Source organism: Agelaius phoeniceus, chromosome 7 (assembly GCF_051311805.1).
Source record: "Agelaius phoeniceus isolate bAgePho1 chromosome 7, bAgePho1.hap1, whole genome shotgun sequence".
Lineage (NCBI taxonomy): Eukaryota > Metazoa > Chordata > Aves > Passeriformes > Icteridae > Agelaius > Agelaius phoeniceus.
In genome coordinates, this window is record NC_135271.1 from 24,248,589 (window position 1) to 24,272,783 (window position 24,195).

Here is a 24,195-nt window from a genome sequence, read left to right on the forward strand (position 1 = left end):
TCTAGTGTTGGAGAATAGAAAGTAAATAAAAACCCTGAAACTTTTCGTGTTAAAATTTCACTGCTTTTTAAGGAAACCTGATAATTCTGGGTGTTGTCTGGATGAAAGCTTTGAATGCTTGGAGCTAGCAGTACTGATTTATACTACCAAGGCACATGCTGTGAACTCTTCTTAAATATGTGGCTTTACTGCTTTAGCACACATCATCAATAGGCACAGGGCACTTTGCATGCATTAACTAATAATAATAACAACAACACTAAACATCTGCAATTGCAGAAATCTGGATATGTCACACATTTCAGCAACTAAAATGAACTTGAAGGAGGCTTTACTGGCCCAGACTTTGCTCAGTGAGCAGCTGCTGCTGGAGCCCACAATCCTCAATAAAAGCCAAAGACACTGCTGAAGCTCTGTATCCTTCAGAGTGAGGCTCTGCACTGCTTTCTAGCTCCAGCTACTAGACCTGTCTGCCAGCTTTACTTTTTTACCTCAGAAGGCAAGGGTTTCTCTCAGAGCTCAGAGCCTGTGCTGCTGCTGAACATACCAGCTGCTGCCAGTGCAAGTGGGCACAGTAAGTCCCCAGTGCAGCTCTGGTGTGGCAGGACACCTTCAGCACTGAAAAAGGCTCAACTGTGTGACACCTGGGCTGGCAAACACAAGCAGCAGTGACACCTGGCAGTGAAGCTGCATATGCCTTCACTGATGTTCCCAGGAGCAAGAGCATTCAATCTCAGCAGGAGCCTTTCTGCTACATAATCAAGTGCTAAAATGTCAGTGCCCTTTATGCACAGTGGTAGATCCAGCACCAGCCAGGGCAGTGTGATTCTGCTTTACAGGGAAGGCCAGTCACTCTCCACTGAGAATGATTCCTCCAACTCCACACCAAGGCCAAAATGGGCAAAAAGAGGTCATTGTTCTTCTCACTCCTTTTGCAGGTATTGGGGGTCCCAACTGAAGACACCTGGCCAGGATTTTCCAAGCTCCCCAACTATAACCCAGGTAGGATTTAACTCATGAGAAGGCCAGCTTTTTCTCAGGGCCACTAGCCACTCCATTGTTGGGTCAGTAATTCTTATTATGAAAAATCCTGTGCTTCGCTGTTACTAAATCCCTTGAGCTACGTAATGACAGTGGTGTAGGACCTACAACAGGACTGGGACTGGCTTAGTTTACAAACAGAGGTATGTGTGTGCCAAAATTGCTTCACTGAGTGCTGGTGTATGTAAGTCTAATGGAAGATTTCAGTGCTCCAAGTCTTACAGTGTATTTAGTCTCCACTCCTCAGTGGAGTGGAGCAAAGGACCAATGTCTCCTGGTTTAGACTGGAAAAGTTGACAAGCACCTGGAGATACAGTTTATCTGAACTTTCCTTATTTTTATGGAGATTGGTTTGGGGACCTTTAAACCTCAGCTTTAAAGGTCACTGTCCCTGATTTTGATGTCGGCAAGGTGAGAAATCTGTGTGATTTACAAAGCTGGATTCTTTTATTTCCACATGAGCTGGTAGAGAAGTCTGTGTCCTGAACTTCAAAGGGCCAGTTGTCTCTTATTTTGATGTGGGCAGGTTGAGAAGTATGCTTTGAAAAGCTAGCTCAGTCACTCTCCCTCTCCCTCTCTCTCTCTCCCTTTCTCTCTTTCTCTTTTTGTTTAATGTTTTCTCCTGGGAAAATATATTCAAGTGTCAGTGAGGGGAAAATGATGAGCACTGATTCTCAGCCTCTCAGCAGGATCATTCTGTAAGAGAAATATTAAAGTGAAATATTAAAAACCCTAGAATGTGAAATTCAGCCATCCAAATCTAGCCATTCTCACTCACTTATACCATAGGAGAGTGGTGGGGGGAGCCTGTCTATCTGGACAGGGAAAAAAAGAACAGGGGGGAGAGGAGGAGGGAGAAGACGTGCTTTGAGCAAGAGGTTTACAGGTTTAGTAGAGCATAGTAACATCTTTTCAAAGAAGTGGGTGTTGCTCTGTGACCCAGTCCAAGATGCCCCTCCTTTGATTCTGGTGCATGAACACTAAACAGCCCCCATTTTCACATGGTAGCCGAGATTGGCTGAACAATAACCTGGTCTCACAGTCGAAAGGACTGGAATCTTTCACACAATTAGCTGAGACACATTAATCAAACCAGCGTGAAATGGGAATGTGTCGCTGTCCACAGCAAGTTTAATTTGGATAGCAAGCAAGCACAGAGCAGACAGCTGGAGGAAGCATTTTCTTCTCTAAGTTGTAGAAGGCCTGGCTGGATAGTCTACAAGTTGAGAAGAGTAGTCTGGAAAATACAGAAATGCTCATGTGTGGGAGGAACTAATCACGAAGAAGTTTTTTATGCCAGCCATCTGCTAATACAAAGCCTCAAACATACAAACTCTGAGTGATGATGGTTAGGTATCCTGGTGCTAGGTAGAGGCACAACCTGGAAATGCAAGCATTAAGGCTATGTTACCAAAGAAACTTGCACAGACAACAAAGAATGTGAAAGCCTAGAACTGCTCTGAGTAGTGATTCCCTCAGCTCTGTTTTGTCTGAGTAGCAGTGCTATCCTCTGCTGCTCTGGAGGGTGCCAATGGCAGGGCTGGGAAGGAGAGGACAGGCACCTGGACAGCAGGGCAACAACCCCAGTGAAGCTGAGACATCATAAGCAGTTTTCAAGCCTGACTTGCTTTCAGACTTGATAGAAAGTTTCCCTAGAGGACTCCAGAGGGCCAGAATTGACCTGTGCTGTGCTGTGATACTGGAATGCTGGTGCCTTTGTGGCAGGACCAGGCAGAAATGCAGGACTCAGAGGACACTTCTGTTGGAGCACCCCACAGAGCTGGCAAACACATGGAAGATGCTCTGTCAGTGTTCGGGGCAATAGCTGTGTTAGCTGGAGAGGCAATATCCCTTTCCCCTCTTGAGAGCCTAAGGGGCTGCGAGCTGTTCCAGACACATATGGGAGCCAAGCACTTGGCTCACACCTGGATTACACAAGCCAGTCTGGAAGAGGAAGGCTAGGCTGAAGTTGGACTATTTGCCCTACTCATGAACTAAATCAATTCACTTTTTGATGAGACTGCTGGTAAAAAGACAATTAGTCTCTTTGTTTAAAGTAAAATGCCATTTATATGCTTCTGGGCACTTCCCCTCTCTTCCCTGAAGCACAAATGCTGTTCCCCCCCCAGGACATGCTCAGCCCCAATACCGTCTGTGGAGTCAGCCTGAGCAAACCTTCTCTCCTGAGGTTTTTCCCAGACCATTTGTGCGAATCTGGGTGCCTGGGTTGGTTCAGATAAGCAAACAAACTTTGGAGCTCTTCTCCAAATCTGATGGTTTGAATTCTTTTAGCTAGTCCTATTGATGTTCACACTGAGCACAGGCAGCAAACAAACAAACAGGTTCCTGCCCGCGGCAAGGAATGAACACGGGCAAAACAAAGCACTGAGGTGTGATCCTATTCTCATTGAAGTTGATGGTAAAACTCCCACTGGATTCAGCAGCAGTAGGCGCAGCCCCAGACTGAGACTGTTACTGGAAGGGTTCCTGGGCCAGGTGGGTTAGTAGGAATCTTTGAAATGAAAGCTGGAAACCTTTAGATGTTTTCCTGTCACTGCTGTGGGCTTGAGCACATCCTGCTGCATCTGGAAAGGATACAGCATGGGCTCTGTGAGTCAGGCACACACAGGGCAGCTGGAGGAAAAGCAGCTCCTCTGCCTCCTCTATGGGCAGCTGGCAAGGGATGGAATGTGCAAAGGCGTTTTTGACTGCCCTGTGCCCTGGTGTCTTGCACAACGTTCAAGAACACCCTCATGCCCATTCCCTACAGTTTGCCAAAGTCTCAACCTGACTCCAGCTGAATGGGAAGGATGGGTGAGTAACCTGTTTGTGGCCAGCCCTACAGCTTGTGATGTCACCTGCTCTCTGCAGGAGTGGCACTTGGGATAGGGAATTATGTGCAGTCATAGGGCCTGCAAGCAGGTTGGAGAGCCATTCCCTGGAGAACAGGAAGGACTGGGAGAGCTCCTGCCCCACATCTCAGCACAGTTGCTGGCTGTCTCCCTGGCTCCCCGGGCTTACCAGCCCTACCCATAGTGACAAGGCTTTGCCCTGTGTTTGTTCATTTGTTCTGTTCCCTCATTTTGCTTCCCCTGAAAGAGGCAGTTGCAGCTCTGTTAACACTATTTTTGAAAGCTCTCATGCTGAGTGAGCTCAAATCCTTGCATTAATCTACTGCTGTGTTCATTTCACTGCGCTGAAAAGCAGTGAGTTTAAATCCCCTCTAAACACCATTGGTGACACCAGAAGGCCAGTGTTTTGATCCAGCCCCATTAATGGTTACAAGTTTGAATCTAGACAGCAGGGGTCAAGGGCAGGAAAGGATTAGGAATCACAGCCCATGACATTAAGCTAGTGCTTTTGCCAAACTGGGAATGCTGGAGCGCCCAATGTACCAAGTTAATTTTTATTTCCTTTTCCTGAAATTTGGATTCCAAAGAATGGGAAGCAGTGCATACCTATCTATAACCTGATGAACTGAGAGTGAGCTTTACTCCTTGATTTATTGCACAGCCTGAATGATGAACTTGCCTGTGCCAGGTAATATCACCTCACAGAGCAGATGCAGGTTTCACACAAGGCCTTTTCAGATGCATCAATGACTTTCAAATAAAACCTAGTTTTTAATTTTTCTGCCGGCTTTGTTGTGCTGAATGAGATTTAGAAGCTTTCCAGAGTCAACTTGTGCTTCCAGGTATGTTTTCAGTATCTGCTGCGTTTCCAAAATGTCACCAGCAGATGGAGGCAACAAGCAGCACGCCCTGAAATACAAACTTCCCATGTCATTTGTGAAAATGCAGATGAAGTCTGCATTCCGAGTGCTTTGGGGTTTTTTTGTAATCTCACTTTTTATGTTGATGTTTCATTTAACACATGGGATAGTTGAAAACTGAATTCTAAAACGATAAAATTTTTATTGTCATAATAAACTGCATGTGGCTTTGATCTCAAAGGGAAGAGCAGCACTGTAACTAATGTGCAATGTATGCTAGCCAGGGTGTAGGGAAACTTCCCATCTGTGTGGCAATGGGCACAGCCTGCAGTTTCCAGCCTGCCACACAGACAGAGCTCTGCTCCTGTCCTGAAGCCACAGAGATTTCACTAATGAGAGAAATTTTCTCTGTGAGCCTGCAACCCCACTGCCTTCATCCAGCAGCACTTGGCATCCCTTTTCTCTCTCTTCATCAATTAGGAAAGTTTAACTTTTGTCCTCTGGCTTGCTTGCCTCATTATCAGTTCATTAGCCACTTCCACCTGGGTTTTCAAATAGGAAGGTATTTCCTCATTAGCACACTCTACCTTGCATAAGGATAGAAAATAACAAACCTACCGTGCTACCTTTCAGATCTACTCATACTGTTAAAAAAGCCAATCGGCCCTACACAATCGCATCATTTTATGTCTACATCATCATTGTGAGAAGATTAAATCAGTAGTTCATCCACTTTTTTGAATGATCTAAATATTCCTTATCTCTTACCTTTATGGAGTAGCTGTTTACAGTGTTTTACAATTTTAGATTGCTCTTAATCTTACAGTAGGGGAAATATTTACAGCCCTGTTTTTACCCTGCTCAACACAATGGGGCCTCGGCATTCTCTAAGGATTTGTCTATATGGGGTCAGTCAGGAGATTAATCTGAACTGATTTAAACTGCATTAGTTAACTGCATTAAGTCCTTGAGCAGAGACATACTGTTTTCTTACCCATATCTTCCATTTATAATCAAAGCTCTGTATACTCAAAGTGGCAAATTTGGCAGTCCTCACTCAAGCTGAATTCTTCACTGAGAGATGAGTTTGGACAGGGACAGGAGTAGCTGGCTCGCTGGCTCTTACGCTACCCCTTGCAGATAATTATTAATCTCCAGGTTACATAAAAGATAAATTTAAGTCAAGAGGCTTGCTCAAGACAGCAAACTCTAATTCAGGTATTCCTTCCAGTTCCCAGTAAGCAAGCTGATATTTCTATTTCTAAGACAACTCTATTTCCTTTTTGGAATGTTAATCCTGAAAATACACTCTGCAAAAACAAAGCGACATTTCACTAAGATATCATTGAAATGTTTTGCCCTGCTGTTACCAACTCAACATGCATTTTTAAAATTCTGTGTTAAACTCATTAAAGAATATTAATGTTAAAAGATTTCAGTACAGTACTTAAATAATCTTGGCATTTTTACTAATATTTAATGAAATTGATATATTGTCATAAAATGTTTTTATCTCACAAATCAAATTTTTCTGACAGAAAGTTACCACATCTGAAAGTTTTTGGCCAGCTCTGTGAAGAGATAAAAATTTCTACCTCACACAGAAAAATTTTTTGCCTTTCCAAACCATTTTTAAAATTGTTTTTCTTCTATTCTGTCTGGAAACTTTACATGGGTAATTTATTTTTAAACTTTTGTTACAGTCAAGGGGGCAAAAAAAAAGGAAAGATGATCAGTGAAAATGTTACTAGTGATCCAAGAGCAATGTTCTGCCAGTCTTGGTGACTTATTTGGGAAGGGAGTATTCAAGATGCTAATATATAACTTCTATATATTGGTGATATTCTAGTGCTGTGGCACACAAACAGTCATAAATCTCATCCTAAGTTATATTCCCATTTACTGCTTTAGAAATTACCTTAGTATTTGGGTGTAGGAGAACAATTCAACTCTGAACTGTTACTTACCCTGTGAGAGGTTTAACAACCTGGCTTGCCTGGTTCAATGGTGCAAGATTGCTGCTGGAAAGGTCAAGGGCTGGAAGTTCAGTCATTTGCACTTTTTCAAGTTGTCTGTGCATCAAGTCAGACATAGGGTCTGGCACTCTGGAAATGGCCGTGCAGGCAAAAGCAGAGGGGACTCCCACCTGGACTGCAGCAGGCAGCTCCTGTCCCTGAATGAAGTGCCTGCTGCTTCCTGGCAGGCAGGGAGGGCAGATGCTCTGGAAAGGTGCAGCATTAACCCCAGCCAAGCTCTGAGGCTGCTGGCAGCAGACCAGTGGTGCTTGCCTCCTGGTGGTCTCCCTGCTGTGGGGAGTGCTTGTCCAGACTGAGCTGGAAGAGAGGTGGACACCACCCATCCTGCTCTCCTTCCCATGACTAGAGTGCCACTGTTCATTCTCTGCTGTCAGAAACAGTGCTCAGGAAAATGTAGGTGGGTAGAAATTGCAGCCTTTCTGATTGCAAAAAAAAAATCTCTGTTCATCATCTCCACGGGGAAATTTTCCAGGCTTAAGCCATTCATTCATATCTAAGCCTGAGAAAACTCATGCTTTACAATAAAGCTTTTGAGGAATGTATTCCTCTATATTTACCACAATGTTTAGAAATATGTCCTTGAAAAATATCAAGAACACAGACTTCACAAAACTTCAAACTCTGCTAAGTTCCAGTCTAATAGAGATCACAATAATCAGTGAGTACAAAGCCTCCATGAGCATGGTTAACTGGGCAAACCACAAACACAGTGAGGGCTGTGGGCAAGAAGAGAGTGGGATCAAAGTGCTTCGTCTCCATCCCCAGTGTTACTGCTGCATCCATGTAGAAAAGCCCCATGTACCCATGGGGGCAATATGTGAAGCTCAGCAGCCCCTTGGAAAGTCAAGACAATTGACTGGGGATTCAGGCCTGCAAACTTCTTTTTGCTTCCTTTGTGTGAAGGCTTTAGGGACTGATACTGCTTTTATTGATGTCAAAGCTAAGACTCACACTGTAACAGGAGGAGGTCCAAGGCCTATACTCACAGATATATGAAAGGGTTCCAGAACTGGAACAGCCTTATTAAGATCAATGCAGGTATTCAAGTCCTATAGGAATAATGTATATTTATAAACAATAAGATGATAGATTCTATAGGGCCCTTTGAAATTCTGAGCACATTTTTTTGTAGGGGCTCAGAGAATGGGTTTTGGCTTGATTTTCATTTAATCTTGTGATTGCATATTACACTTTCTAGAACTGGTTGCTTCCAGGAGACCTCAGAGACTCCGAGTCATCTGTGACAGGTAAGCTACCTATAACAGCAATGTCAAAATTGCCTCTGGGTTTATTTGTTTCTTTGTGCAATCATTTAACTTGAAATGAGCTCTTTTGGCAAGCTCAGGAAGAGCAGGGTGGCTCTGTAGTAACAAGCAGATCTAACATCAGTTAAGCAAGTGATTTTGAGAGATCTCAGCAAAGGTAGACACATAGTGGGTTTATTATTCTCAGAGGAGTAGTGATTATTCTGAGATAAGCAGTGATTCAGTGACTTTGTGTGCAGCTTTCTGTGGGGCACAGTTCGATTGAGAAGGTCATACTTTCCCAGGCTCTCTTGCCCAGACTGAGGACAGACTTCACACTGTCCCAATTTTCATTTTTGAAAACAGACTGTAGGAATGTTGCTCAACAGCAGTAAGGAAGACATGCTAGGACAGCATTTTTATGAGACAATGAAATAATCTTGTGATTAGCTAGGAGGGGGAAAATCACATTCTTAGTGGCCAAAGCTATGAGATGAAGGCCATGGTTACACTCACAGCTTGACCAGAGACACCAGCACTGCTGAATCACTCCCTAGTGTGCTAAGGGAAAGGAGTGTTTTTTCAGGCACATACAGACACACACACACACACACACACACACACACAGAGAATGTATATATGTATCACTGAAAGAAATTTATAATCAGACAAAGTGCCCTAACCTAGCTAAAGGGAGTCATCCAAATCAAATCCCCCTAAACTGACTTTGAGGCACACAGCAGGTTTTATAGATATGTAGGAAAAGACAAGACAGGATTTGTCCTCAAGATTGTGTACATGAAGATGCCAATAATCAAATATCCTTTGAGGACATAACCACATTTTTCATTGCTGTTTATTATCTGTTCAGCTGATTGCTTGGGCTCCAGCCCTGCTAGGAGGGAAGTGTGCTGCTCTTTAGAGCAGGATTTCCCAGATGCTGTTCTAAATGGCTGAACAAACATGCTAAAGTTTTCAGCAAAGCACAGGTTACTGAAATGCCAGCCATTGTCATGCACAGCTTGAGAAACACAGAAAGCTCAGTATGTCCCAAACCCTTATAATGCAGGTCCTGGAACAGAACAAATTCTCTCTCAGCCTGAACAAAGAAATAAGTATATTCCTTGTGACTGTGCTATACTGCACTTCTGCTTTTTGGCCATAATCCTTTGACAGACCCCATTTCAGGTCAAACCAAGGGGCTGGCCTAGCACCTCCATAGCAGAGCTCTGGGCTGAATATGGGCCAGCTCCAGCTCTGCCTTAGAGTCCTGGTGCTGCCATGGCCAAATAACTGCCTTGGAATGCTCAGCTTGGGAGAAGGAAAGAGCTGCTTCATACAGACTGCTCAGCCATGACTCTCCATGGACAATTAAGAAATCAAAAGGGAGCTCTCCACAGAGCTTGGCCACCACCAGGAAGCCTGAGCCATGGTGGGAGACACAGAACTGTGTTGCTGCCCAGAGTGGGAGCCTGCAGCAGCAGAGACCAGGGGGCAGAAGGTCTCCAGCAAGACCCTGCCAGGGCAAGGGCAGCCTGTCATGCACTCTAGCAAGAGGCCTCAGACAGGATGCTTTGGCTCCCTGTCCCATCCCTGGTCCCCAAGGAAGGGGAACTTGAGTTGTTTTTCTGGAGGTGAAAATTCAGCGATTATCTACCACAGTGAGGCCAGATACCTTCTACAAATTTGTTTCTCAGGGTCTCTTTTTCTCCTTCTGTCTTGGTGTTTTTTCCTCTTCTTTTATATTTTACATTTTATCTCCTCAAAACAAAAATGTCAGCATATCAAATGTCCTGTATAGGGAGGGGGAGTGCAGGAGCAGGGGGATCCCAGCTCCTGATGTCACTTGGAGGGGAAGCACCGCTGGGGGCAAGGGAGGAAGCGCAACAGGCCATGCTCTGAAGCTGAAATGTGATCAGAACAAACAAACAAAGTAAAAGCTGTAAAACTAAATGACTATTTTTATTTGTTTCCTTGTTGGTTTGTTTTTGCTCTTCCACTTCCTTGTCCCCAGCTGTGTGCTCCTCTAGGGAGCAGCCACTTGGCATTGGTGTTTGCTGGGCATGGAGCATATGTGTATTACATTTATTTTAAGCACTCATTCTGAGAAACAGATTCTTCTCTGTGAATCCCCAACACAATTTACAACCAGCTGCACTACTGGTACTGGGGTAGGAGAAGAGGAAATGGTATTTTCTTTAGGTTTATTAGGTTTGACCTCTAGTCTTCTCATTGGGCCAGTCACGTTATTTTTTTACATTTGTATTGTCACTGTAAACTGATACCACCAAACTCTGATATTACAGTTACAACATGTAAAATATAGTCTCTTCAGCATCATTTCCCCTTTCACTTACAACTTTCTTTTTAAAAACCAGAAATTGGTTTTCAAAATTTGTCTGTAAACATGAGTTTGAGCTGAATGCATATGCCCCAACGTAGTCAAACTCAGATGGAAAAGCAAATGTCCTGCAAAGCTGTGTAGCTGGGGTGGGTTTATCCAGCTCCCCTGTGTCCCTCCACTATCTTCGCCTCAAGCTGAGAAGGGCTGGGTCATGTTCTGGTTCCAGCTTTCTGGCTCATCCTCATCTCCTGTGCTATTTTTTCTTCTGTTTCCCTAGGATGAGCAGGGTGCCAGCAGCAGAGAATTTGGCCTCCAGGATGCTCACAGCCTTCCCTCGAGGCCGAATCTCTGCACAAGATGCGCTTCTTCATAGCTTCTTCAGCCCTCTGCCTCCTCATCTCTACCAGGTTCCTGCTGGTAAGTTAACTCTCTATTTCACCTCACCAAGAAAGAGCTGCTGCACGTGCTATTTACTGTGAGTTTCCTCTCTATTTTTGAAAGTCTCTGTCATTCACCTGGATGTCTCTCTTTTCTGCCTGCACTCCCTCCCCACTCCTATAAGCTGCAAAGTTTATATCCTGTGCCAAATTTGACAACTTGTTTTTCTGTTTTCTTCTACTTGACCACTGTGTTAATACTAGAAGGAGACCTTGATGGGCTGCTACCATGGTGCTCTGCAAAGCAGAGGTGTATATGCTTTGACAGGTTATCTCTCCCCCATTCTGTAACCCCAAGGGCCTGGACATTTCTCAGCTCACACTGTGTGTTCAGTGTAACTCACCCGCTGGTCCCTCCTGATGTCCTGAATTCCCATCTGCTCAGCATGGTGTGCTAGCCCCAATTCCCTCGGACTGCTCCTCCCACTCCCTTTTGATGTTGAGACAGCTGTTCCTTGTACCCTGTCACACCAGCTCTCCCTCAGTTTTACCTTGCTCCCTTCTCTTAAGCACACAGCTGCACACACAGCTGTGCCTCTCCTGGCCTGAGCTGACAAAAAATACAGGGTCTCCAAGCTGCAGTTCGGCTCCTCACGAGGGAAAGCAAGGTCCAAAGGGACCTTGCATTCCCAGTTGCCTCCTGGGCACCCTGTACACTAGTTACTTTGGTGGTGTTTTTAAAGATAGGGGCAATTAAGAAAAAGCCTTCATGGACTGTGTTGTCAAGCTATTGGAAAACCAAATTTCTGGCTCCTGCAACACATCCCAAGTGGAGAAGAAGCCAGCTAGCATCTCTCCCAGTCCCCCAAACTGCTGCCCTTCAGAAGGTGCTCTGTGTGTGTATGTGCTTGAGTGAGAGACATCTGCATTCCTTTTCTGTTCACCCAGCCACAGAGCACAAATCTACTTTGACACTTTTAGAAAAATGAAAAGATGGAATCTCACAGGAGCCTGCCTGTGCCGGGGGGGGAGGAGGGGAGCACGCACAGCAGGAGGGAAGTTGACTTTTCTTTATACATATAGGGTTTTTTCCATGCAGAGTTTAAATTATGCCTGATAAAAGGAGTTTCGTGGATGTTTCAGTTCTTTCAAACCCTCCTGGCTTCCTCCCAATTAAATGAGGTTTGTCAAAGCCACAGGGCTCTGCTGCTGCCAGAGAGGCGGACAAGCACTTCCCGCAGTGACATCTCCAATCCCCAAGGGAGAAGATGAAAGTGTCAGTGCTGAGAGAGAGAGAAAGAGGGAGAGAGAGAGAGAGAGAGGAAAAAAACAGGTACAGAGACAGACAGTGTGAGAGAAAGGGAGAGAGTGAGGAGAAAGAGAAGGAATGAGAAAACAGATTGGCATAATGTGTCAATCTCTCCGATATGCTGCCAGTGAGGGCACAGATTCCTTTCACCTGGGTTTAGGCACCATCCCATATTTATTATCCCCCATATTGCAGCAAGAAGTGTCGTGTGGACAGGAAACTGCATGGTGTTATCATAGCAACCAATGTGCTGAGAACAGAATCAAAGTGCACAGGGCTGAAACAAGTACAGTACGATCATGCAAGACCATATTCATGAGTGACTCATTAAGCCTGTAAAATTTAGGCTATTCTGAATAATTCCCCATGTAGCCATTCCAATTGCCATAATTGTTTAAGACATTTGCTCTCTTGTGTCACTTTGGCATAACACTCTTTTGGAATTTAACTGTATAATTTTAAAATTCTTGTTGCTATGATAACAGTGCAGATTTTAAATATATTCTGTTCAACTTTGTTCTGGAGGATGCTGGCTACTAGTTGCCATCCTCTGAAAGGGAAAGTTAAAGCAGAAGGCAGAATGTGATCTGGAGATGAAAGGTGAAAGAAGAGGGGTTTAATCCCAAGGTGTGTAAGAGAGTAAGAGGGAAACAAGGTTTGAAAAAATAAAAGGTTCTCTTAAAAAATTATTCTCTGTTTTTATGAAATAATTGTATCCATAACTGTCCTTTTTATAAGTTGTTATGACAAGCTGGAAGCTAGAGGATATTTTTCAAAGGTCAGTTCCTGGGAAAAAATAATTGGAGAAATCACTGTTTTGAAGTTAAGTACCCCTCCAAATAGCAGGTTTCTGATTCCTAGGGAGAATGTTAATGGTGAGGCTGGCTGCTGCCCCTGGGAATGGGGAGAGGGAGCACAGGGCTCTTTGCTTCCTCGAGAGCAGCTCCTACAGAGTGGAACAGGTTGCTGTTGCTATGCTCATCTGAGCACAAAGTGCTGGGAAAAAAGAGTAGCCCGTGCTCTAAGGGAAGAAGAAGGTTCTCTGTCCTCTGAGTGGGACTGGCCCATAGATGGGCCTCTCCCACAGCTGCTCATTCCTGTGCCTGTAGCTCTAGGAGGGGATTCCTGAGGTCCAGGTTCAAACCTTGCTCATCATCTCAGTGGCCTTAATTCTACATGTGCCACCAGCACCTCTGCATATAAAAAGAGAGAGAGGTGCAGGGGTTTCTTCAGCTTCCTTTCCTTTAGGCTAGTAGCCTAAGGGGTGGCAGTGATGACCTTTGTAAAACCGGAGCATTTGCTGTCCTTTTTCTGGCCAGAGCCAATCCTGAGACAATTATCTTTGTGCAGTACAGCCCTGCATTGCAGCAGCTCTGATAAAACTTCATTCTAACCCTTTGCCACCTGCTAAAGCAGAATGTTTTCTGTCCAATTAATCCCTCCTGGAAGAAAGATGAGATCCTTGAATCAAGAAAGCATGAGCAGTGCTCTCAACTCAGTGTCAGTCCTGAAGTGCAAAAGGGCCTTCTGAGGAGGTATCTCACTCTGTTGTCAGACAGGTCAGACACAGTAACAACTGCAGCTTATTATTCTTAGTTAGAGATTAGGTTTATTTTCCCTCTCTTTTTCCCTCCAATGCTTTAGAACAGACTTGCAAGAAGGGAAGGTAAGCAGTGGGATTTGGGGTTATCAACAATGCACTCCCAAGAAAACACACTGCAAGAAGAGCTCTGGCCAAACCTCACAGGCACAGGGGCCAGGGAGGCCTGAGCTGGCAGCTCAGATCCTTTCCCCACCAGACCAGTGCCCAGTCTCACGAGAGACCTTTCTCTCAGTGTAGGAGATGCTCAACCCTGGCTGTACCCTCAGCACAGCAGTCAGTAAATTCCAGTACATGCTCCATCAGGATTGTGTGTTGCATGGATGGGATCCCGGCTTTGACGAGGAGGTACTTGCTCTTTTGGGTACAATTGGTCTCTAATTGTTATCGCCCCAGCAACACAAAATCAGTGCACCAGGTGATGAAGACACCATACCATTTCTGCTGAAACAGCCCACTATTCAGCCTTTCAGGGACAAGGAAGAGGAGGAGGGAGGCTTGATGTTGACAGTCATTTTAATGTCTGTTGCATCTAAACTAAGACAAAGCAAGTCAGTAAGTTTGGGCAATGAGGAGGTTAAGGCTGCAAGCCATTGCCTACTAAAAATCCCATTACTGTTGGGATTAGCCAGCACTGGGAAATGTTATCGCAGGGGACATATAAAGAAGAGCTGGCTTTCATCATCCCTTGTTTGGGTTGGCTGGTTTCCCTCAGTTCTCCTACATAACTAAAAGGTTCATACAGTTCATACTTGATTTTTTTTACCACTTTGCTTTGTGACCTCTGTACACAGCAAACAGATATCCTTCACTGTAAGTCAGATACAGACACCTAGAAAATTCCTACCAGGTGTATGAGTCTGGTTTATAATGTGTTTTAATATGGGAATAAACCAAAGCTGGTGATGAGCAGGAAATCAGCTGCCCCTCCTAAGCCAGAAGCATTCTTATCTGTGAGGTGATAAAACAAATCTTCACTTAACTCAGGAAACCACCCCCCTTCACCTGGTGTGATCCCCACAGTGGAAGATGTGCTTGCCTTCATACTGACAGGACATGAAAGTTTTGTATTGTGTCATTAAACCACCACCCTAGGAAAGAGCTGTTGCAACATCACAGCAGATGCTTGCCAAGTGCACAGGGCCCTGGACATGTTGCCCTGTTGAAGCTTTTCCCTGCATGCTGTCCTGGGGCAGCCATTGTGTTGGACACTGTTTAGGAGCACGGAGCAAAGGGGAAGATGGGAAAAGGAAAATTTCCTTTGCTCACTCCCCAGCTCCTGCTCTTGCAAAAGCAACTGGCGCAAAGTTTGGCCCACATGACTTGTGGAAACAAAGTCCTACAGACATGGATCAAATGCTCTGACTCCCATTGATCTCAGGCCAGAGAATCTCTATAAAGGTCTTATTGTTCAGGGAGACAAACCACTCTTGGGGGGAGTGCTGTTAATACCGTTCGTGGAGGCAGACACTATTGCATCAGAGGTTAGCAGATGTTTTTCTGTGTTTTGTCTAATTGCAAGTTATAGCTGAGGTTTCTTTAACTTCCATTTTCCCTTTAACACTCTTAAATGCAAATCTGAAAAGATTTAGTTGTCTTGTTTGCTGTGAAAAGACATCCAGACTGGAAGTCTCACATAGTCATTTCCCATCCTCAGGTGCACTTGTGACTTCACCCAGTTATCAGCAGAAAAGAGTAAATAGGGAGGTAGTGATCAGATTTCTAAGGCACAAAAGTTAAAGCTAAGTTTGAGATTGTGACAGCAAGCAACCATGAGCATAGGAACTCAATTAGCCTGAAAGACAACTATCTCATTATCTTTCCTAAAATGATATAAATACATAAGAATATAAAAATTTAAAATAAACTCTCTATTGACTGTCTAGATGACTGAATTTCACTGCTCAATTTCTTTAAACACCCACTTTAGTATTTATTTATTCTAAGCGTGAAGCAGCTACGATAATTAGACTGTCAGATTTGGTAAGTTAATGAGGAGTCACTGGAGTGGAAGGTTTTGCATTTGTGAGATTGCTGAAGGAGAGAAGCTCTGTGCCTTCGCTCTATCTCTTTTTTCTTTTTCTTTTTTTCCCCTCTGCTGGGTGGGAAGGAGAGAGCTTGGCAGTGCGCAGATCCATTTGAATCCTTTTGATTAGTGGGTTGCATTCCTACCACTGTTCTACCAAATAGTATTTTGCTGGTTGCTCCAAGAAAAAGAAAAAGAAAAAAGAAAAGAAACTGCAGATGAGATTTCTAGAGAAGAGTGTCTAGATTAAAGAAATAATTTTCCAAAAACAATCAGAAGGAATGCAGCTGTAAGAAATGAATTCGTTTATATTGCAGCTAATGTCACAGGAGAGCATTAAGAAAGTAGCACAATGAAGGAAAAGGACCCTTTTGCAGCTTTCTCTTTAACCTGATTTTTCCACAGGACAATCAGTGCTCACAGTTCCAGGGGTGAGACTGCAACCTGAAATCTGTGACCTGTTTGCTTCTTATGGAAAAGGCCGTGTCGCAGGAGGTTTGAGCAAGTTTTGGTAGAAACCATGGATGATTGAATAATTGTTGGGTAAGCATGTAGTTGCCATTGTCAAAGCTGCTGCCATCACCCTTAGGACATGAATTCCTTCGTGTATTGAAGGTGGGAAAACCGATTTGATACTCAGGGCACGATGATCACATCCAGAGTGAGAACAAAGTGGGAAATTTCATATTCAGAGAGAAGAGATCAGCAAGCCAATGGCTCCCAATGAACAGTGTTCAGTGGTATCATGGGAGGTTTGGATTTGTTTTGTCATATTGCCAAGTCTCAGACCAGTGCCCTTTCCTCCAATGCCTCTCCAGTCAAAGTATTGCTTCATTTCCCCATTGCTTAAACTGACCAAATTGCTTTGTTCTCCTTTGTCCTTGCCTACTGAGTTCACATTTCATACCTTACTTGTTTTGATTTCACACACATTGGAACTTGAGTGGAGCTAGGCAAAATCTCCTTATCTTGTAATATCTTTGGTTTTAATTAATCACTATTTTAATGTCAGGTTTCAAAATTATGCTTCAGCATCAATATTTTTCATCTTTTTGTTACAGAAGACCTAAAGGTCGCTTAAAATCACTGTTATTAAAAGAAATTACCAGAAAATATCCTTTTATTATATCCTGTCTCTTTGTTTACTTTGTGCATTTGTTAGCAGCGTGTGTCCTGTCAGTGCCACTGCTGGGTCTGTGCTTGCAGGGCAGACCTGGAAACTGATTTTGAGGCCAAATTAGTTTGACTGTGTTATTGTCTGCCAAGCTAAGAGGCAGCCTTAGGATAGCAGGACACACCTCAGCTACCCATCTGTGCTTTCAAATGCATGTAGATGCTGTACCTGCTATAGGATCAGGTCCCAGCACACAGTGCCTGGTCTCACAGCCTCTCTACCCCTTCTGCCCACACCATGTAGACAACAGCAGGCAGAGGGGCCAGTCTGGAATCCTTTGAAGAAAGACCTGACATTGCCAGTGCTGTGACCAGATTGTGTTTTGGAAGCAGCTTGAATGCCTTCCCTGCTCACCTGCTCAACTGTGTGCAGACAGGATTGCTTTTCCCTCTCTGTGATCAGAGAGGAACTAATCCTGCCAGAAAAGCTGGCTGTCAGTTCCACTAAGGCTTCTGGGGCAACTCACTTGAGGAGGGCACTCATGCATCAATGTTCTATGAACTTGGATTTGGCCCATTTTAAATGATTTAGAGAGCATTTCACAAATATATCATTTAAAATAGTGAAAGCTTGCAATAGTAGGATAAACTCTTAACATTTTTTGTTATATATTAACCTGTCCTCAAAATGATTGTGTCCCTTTTTTTTAGCTGCTTACAAAGCATGCTAGACAAGCTTAAATGTCAACTCAAGTTTTCTTCTGCAGTTCATTGCAGGAAAACATTCTATATGTGATGGTGTTCATATTATTAATTCTCTTTTTAAAAAAGGTATCTAGATTCAGACATGCAAGCAAGGTCACAGTATTTTTTCTGTCATTTTAATAGGCTACCAATGGAAAGTGGGGGCTTCTGTATGCTTTTTCAAATCTAATGAGAGGCAGATAGGCATCTAAAGCACAACAGCCTCATGCTGGCACATGAGAGAATGGAATTTCCTGGGAACATAATGAAATTGGCCAGCCTTCCTTCCTTTGCCAACCTAACTTAAGTTACAAAAATAGACAAAACCAAAAAACTAAACATACTAGGCTCCATCTTGAATCCATGGGCCCTGAGCAACACAACAAGGGACTAAACATCATCACAGACTCCTCCTTGTTCTCCTTCTGGTTTCAGGAAAAGATGAGATATTGTCAGTTGTCTATCCCAGGGTGATATATACTCCATGCCAACACTCCACCCATTTTCTGCCCTATTCCACCCACCACTTTCCCTCTACCTGCTGAGGAGGAACATATGGGTCATTGGAATCTGCTACTGTTCTCGTTCTGCCTCTCAAAATAAATATTCAGATATCTAATGCTGCACCTCCTACATGTGTGTGATACTGTACCAGCTAAGTGTAGTTGAATCTACAGGAAGAGAAAAGCCTGTTTTAAACCAACTGTTGACAAGCAGAATAACTGAAGGCACTAGCCCTGCAGAATATTTGTAATTGGGATTTATTTTTCTTTTTGATTCAGGACTTAGGCCATGGATCTTTCCCCTCATAGAGTTAGTTCCTCTGCAATAGGGGCAGATTGTACCCTCCCTTACACCAAAGACCTTTGAAATAACTCCTTATGTTGAGAAAATGAAGAAAAGTCTTTGAGATTATAAAACAAGGACACAGTTTGAGGGGTGGGGTGTGTGTTTTTCAAAAGTCACCTTTCAGTAGAAGGGAATGAAATTGTGCAGATGTCCTGCCTTTTGTTTTTCAGAAAGCAATGTCAGAAGGATTGACTTGGCAACGAAGAAGCAACAGCACAGTCTGGACACTGGACTTGCAGAATATACTCAGCCATGTGTCACTTAATAGAGAGCTCCCTGGACCAGAAGATCGATGTACAAACAGGACAGATGGGGACTGACAATTGAAAGAATGTAGAGGCTCATCCAAGGCTTACAGAGACCTGTCATTCCTGGGGTATGCCTACAATCTCCTTCAACAAAAGAGCTCCTGAGGGAAGGAGGGGATTAGTCAAAAGTTGAGTGAAGTCTCCAGGGAAGATGGTTTCTTGGATAGAGTTGTCAACAAAAGGAATTGTTTAAGACTATTTGTGATAATTTCCTAGAGGGAGCTTCTGCCATTACTAACAGGATTACCAGCATACTGGTTCCACACCAGCAGAGCATTAGACATGTGCATTGCAGACTGGTTGCTTAGAGCTGAATTCAGGGGTCTTATACAGCATCCCAAATGTGTGCAGGTGTTGATGAGCAGAGGGGAGATGGCAGAGAATTAAGATGCAGCCAAATGCAGTCCATTTTCGGTCCAGCTGTTGCAGAGAGTCCTGGCTCATTAATGAGTTTCCACAGTGTTTTAATCTCCTTGATCTCAAGGCTGCTGACAGACCATAAGAAGGAAAGCTAATCTGAGGTGAGTGCTGATGGGGATACATGGGGAAATCAGAGACCTCTTTCCCAACTGCAGTTACTGTGAAATTTCTCATAGAATTCTTCCTGGAAGAATTGGGAAAGCAAGTAATTTACTGTGTTCAAGTACTAGTCTGCTTGGTTTCAGTTTTCTCAGATACTTTTTCTTAGCTCTGGGACATAGAAACCAGTAGCCTTGGTGTAACCTCACAGTACATCTGGGAAGAAAAGGAAGACAAAGATAAATTGCCGAGGTGCAGACATATAAACCTTCTTGGATATTTTTATTCATCTGAGTAGTGTGTCACTGGCATGGCTGGAAGAACTCTGAGCAAGAATTATGCAGAGCTTTGAGGCACTGGAACAAAACCAGTCAAGGAGCCATGAGTGGCAGCCATAGAAACAGCTGAAAGGTGAAAAGCTGAAAGGAGCTTTTAGTTAAGAGAGCTGCATCTCCAGCCCCACTCCAGTCCATCATTTACCAAACACACACTGCAGATCTGGGCAGGAAGCATCACAACAGTTTATGTTCCCCTTTGCCCTTGCTACAGGAATGTATAGATTAGCTATATTAAGGGGGACATAGACTGTCTGCAGGCACTGCTCAGTTAAGAGGACAAAATTTTCCTTAGGTTATGTTCTTTAAAATTCTCTGCCTTGATGCAAAGGCAAGCTATGTCCCAAAAGTCTTTCTACCTGTAGATTGCATGGACTTGGATCTCCCAAACTTGGATCAGCCACTCTCAATGACCTGACCTCTCTTTGCAATACTGAACAGAGCAGCTGTACATGATGCCCAAGTTGGGATAGAGGTTGTTTTACATTGCTTTCGCATTCTTGGAGATGTCTGGACTAAGAGCAGTGAAGAAGCAGGGTCTCCATGGTCTGCACTGGGCTGGTTGTGGCTGAATGTCTGCTCCTAATTGAGAGCAACTAAATGTTCAAGATATGTTAAATGAAAGGATTTGTTATGCATGGGCAGTGAGGAATCTAATGATGAGAACTGAGTCACTTTTCCTCATGGCCTATCCAGAGCATCAATTGTAAATTTCTTCTGCCCTGAAGCAGTGGGACAGAATGGCTTTGCTGTTTTACATAGCTGCCACCCCATAATGGCCATGCCATTGCTAAATTTAGCCATATGCTAAATTGCCAAAGAGTCAAATGATACCTTATAATTCTGTATCTAGAGGGGCAGAAAGCCAGAACCACCCTGGATATGCTGCAACCCAGCAGTCTTCTGTTCATTAACTCAACACTGTAGGCCCAATGCCTAAAATATGCCAGATCAGACAGAAACTGACTCCAAACCACTCCTCTCCTCAACTAATGAGAATACTATTTACATCAGGAGTACTGTCTCAGTAGATTTTCCATCCCCTGGCCTGCACAATCTCAGGGGCAACAGCCTTCGGGGAAAATGGCTGTAGTGTTGTAATGAGTCAGAAAGAGTAGGAAACAAGAAACATGTCTGAATCCATGTACCCAGTTAGTGCCACCCAAAAAGGCACTTCTGCTTCCCCCGTTTCCCTCCCTGCTTCAAGCTTTACAGTCTTTCTCTTTTTCTCTCTGTCACCTTTGCAAGCCCTTGAAGAACTGATTTAATTCACTAAACAGATGGAAGACTATGAACTCTTTTGCTGAGTTAGTTTTTCATTGTTTTAGTGAGCTGAATCAGATTATGCAGGGAGGAAATTACGAGACTTAATCATGGATGAGTGGGGAGTCAGAAAGGAGGAGGTGGAAAAATCCATAAAGTTCATATTCTCTTATCTCCAACCTGCTCACATCTAGTTCCTGTAGTGTGATCATCCCCTGTCACATTTGAATGTCTGATGTTGTTTTGAGACAACTGAATGGGTTCTGGCAAGTAAGTGCTCAGTACTGCTGTCATTTATGTGGGCCCACCTCAAATCCAAATGTTTGCTGTTGAATACCTCACAAGAAGTCCCAGACATTAGCAGAGAGGTTCAGGACTGACCTTTACCTTTTTTTTTTTTTTCCCCAGAAAATATTTTCGTTTGGCAGGGGCAAGATGCTTTGGTAAAGCAGGTGAGAGTTTATAAAGTGCATGTAAATGGAGATCATTGTGCTTAAGGGTCATCAAACTGTTCCTTCTCATCACCTAATAAAAACCCAAAAACAAATCTGAGGTTTTTGAGAAATCCTTTAACATCCTCCTTTATGTTAAGAGAATTTAACATCAGACTTAAATATTTGGTTTAAAAACATCTGGAAGTAAATGAAATAACTTCTTTCCCAGGCAAGGATTCTGTTTTGTTTCAGCCTGGAGCAAGTTTGTTGGCCAAATTATATATGTCCAAGAAAAGATCCAAGGGCTTTAAAACTAGCAAACCCCCGTCTGCAATGGTGCAAGTGGGCAATGCTCTTTAAAGTGTGTGTGGGGGAGGGAAATGCCAGGAAAATCCCCCTCACAAGCCAGAACTGCATTTGGGGAGCCCAGATGAAAGCTCTGATGCGGGTCATGTGACAGGTGTCACTTCAGTAATGATATTGGGGCAGAGATAAAAGTGCTCGCCGGCTGGTCATGTGACATCGCTTCATTACTGGCACAGCAGGTGGTCGGAGAGACTCAATGCCTTTATTTTTTATTATTTTTTAATTTTTTTTTATTCTGTGATAATGAGAAAATGTTTAAACTTCCATCCCCGTGTTTAAACACTTCTTCATGCTGACAGCAGCAGGAGATCCCTTGATCAGCTGTCAGATGGGAAAGTGCAATTTTTCTGGAAAGTAAACAGCGTGTTTGCCAGTTGGAAATCATTTTCTGTTTGTTGGGACTGCTAGTCGTGGTGTGATGGAGCCATGTCACAGCATCTGACAACTCGGGAGTGGGGAATAGAAAACAGGCTGAGAAATGGAGTTTAGACTCTGCCTCTGATAACAGCAGCTTGAGATTTTTGACACTTCGTTATTGTTATTGTGTGGAAAAAAACACAACTTACGGTTGCTATGAAACTTCTAAAGCAGCAGCTCAGTGCCAGTGTGAATGTGTGGGACCTCCTAAAAGAAGCTCCTGCATTTTAATAGAAACTTTCCTAGGAGAAAAGCAAAAAGGACACAAAGGAGATGAGTAGGTGTGGAGATATGTGGGGGTGAAGGTGGTCAGATCTCATTCCTGGCTTGCAAGAAGAAGCAAAAAAAAAGTCTTATTAGAAAACCTGACATGGTTCTGATGTCAAGTAGGCTTGGGTAACCCACTGGGAATTCCAGGTACGAAAAGGAAGGCAAATGTGGTCACAGGGTCATGCAAAAGAGCTCAACCCCACCCTGAGCCTAGCTGAAATCAGAGGTGTTATGGTCTCCTTCGGAAGTACCCTGGAACCCACTAAGTAACTTTAAATGCTAATCACATTTTTTTAAATTTTCCTGTTAGGCAAATACCCTCTCAAAATCAATTCCTGTTGAGAAAAAGGAGATACAGATATTATACACATAATTCTAATTAAAATTAGAATTATGTGTATAATTAAAATTGAATGTGCCTATGCAGAGCCATACGCAATATTTTTCCTAGGCAAACACAGACAACATCTTATGTGCAGAATCAACAAATCAACCTGATTTCAACACCGGGAAAGTTAATTACTCATAGCACGGCTCGAATCACTAAAAAATATTTGCAGCAATTATGTTACATGAAATCCTTGGTAGCCTCCCAACAAATGCTTTCCTCTGCTGGCTGCACTGCAGCATCCTGCCTCTTCCTAGAGATGCCAAATAAATCTTCCTGCCTGTTACACCGGCCGGTGGCTCACCCGCACCCCAAAAGGCTGCCCTGGAGCCTCAGTGCCCGGCTGTAGCTCCGCTGGGGCCAGTGGGGCTGGGGGCCAGGCTGCAATCAGGGACTGGGCCCGACCAGCAGCAAAAATCATCCCAAGCGAAAAGATCAGATCAGAATCTGGCCCCCGTTGTTAGCAGTCATTAAAAAACATTGCACTTTTAATAGGAGCTTATTCAATTAGCAGACTAACAGGCTCCATCAGATAAGCTGGGGATTTCCCCGGGAATCTGAGTCACATACGCTGAAGCTGCTCTGCACTGTATGATTAACCCTCTCCATGCAGAGCCAGCATGAAGAGGCCAAATCCCAGGAAAGGGATTATTTTTGGGTTTTTAAAGGAGAAGAAGGAGCCCTCCACTGCGCCTCGCAGCCCCCGGAGGTGCCGGTGCCGAGTGAGTCACACACGCTGCAAGGACCCAGGAGGATCACGGCACCAAACTCGCTGCTGCAGACAGGAGACTCGCCTGATCTCCGATAAACACGCTGACATTTGGCAGCCTGACAGCTTCACAGTCCCATAAGAGGCTTCCTAATTAGAGCCTGGGTGAGAAATAATCCACAACTTGAAGTTTGTCTCTAGCTTCCTTGCTGTACTTTTTTTCTCCTCCCTTTTTGTGCCTCTTTTCCCTTTTCAGTGTTTTCTCTCACACATTCTCAATACATCCCCTCCCCGCAGGCGGAAGCTGTTTGAAACACCAAGCAGGATAAAGGGTCACTTTTGCCTGTCCTCTCAGCTCAGAACAGCTCCCAGCAAAAGCACCCCTCTTACATTCCAGCTTTGCCCTTGAAGGAGACTGAGATAACGCAGGGGAAAGGACAGTGCATGGTGAAGTTTATAATGAGGCAAAGTAAAACCCATCTGGAAGAAAACCAAACCAGTCCCATTCATTCCTAGTCAAGCAAGTAAGCCAAAACTAGCACTCCTGGCGGCAGGAAAATAGGGACTCTGGGGCTCTCTGTCTGATCCAACCCTGAACTTTGCTTTCCTCTTCAGCAAGTGCCCCAAACAGCAAGTCATGGCATCCTGAGCCCTCCAGCGGGAGCCACGATCTGAATTTAGCACTGTCTTCAAAATGTACAGTACCACGATGCTGCTGTATCAGGGTAAGACATCCAACCAGCTGGTCATACGATGAAATACACTTTTTAGCAATATGTACTGGTACACAG

At 44.0% G+C, this 24,195-nt stretch overlaps 1 protein-coding gene across 6 annotated transcripts in view; it reads left to right on the plus strand.

Annotated features, from left to right (window-relative positions):
• Positions 1–22,326, plus strand: part of CDK15 (cyclin dependent kinase 15) — a 40,374-nt gene extending 18,048 nt beyond the window's left edge. For 5 of the 6 annotated variants that reach the window (XM_077181269.1, XM_077181271.1, XM_077181272.1 and 2 more), the window contains 5 exons: positions 939–1,002; positions 7,988–8,036; positions 10,655–10,794; positions 16,095–16,232; positions 18,566–22,326. In XM_077181269.1, coding sequence (XP_077037384.1) covers positions 939–1,002; positions 7,988–8,036; positions 10,655–10,794; positions 16,095–16,204 — 363 coding nt within the window. In that variant the 3' untranslated portion in view covers positions 16,205–16,232; positions 18,566–22,326. The remainder of the gene's footprint in view (positions 1–938; positions 1,003–7,987; positions 8,037–10,654; positions 10,795–16,094; positions 16,233–18,565) is intronic. The other variant, XM_077181270.1, reaches the window with a different exon arrangement.
• The last annotated feature ends 1,869 nt before the right edge of the window (positions 22,327–24,195 follow it).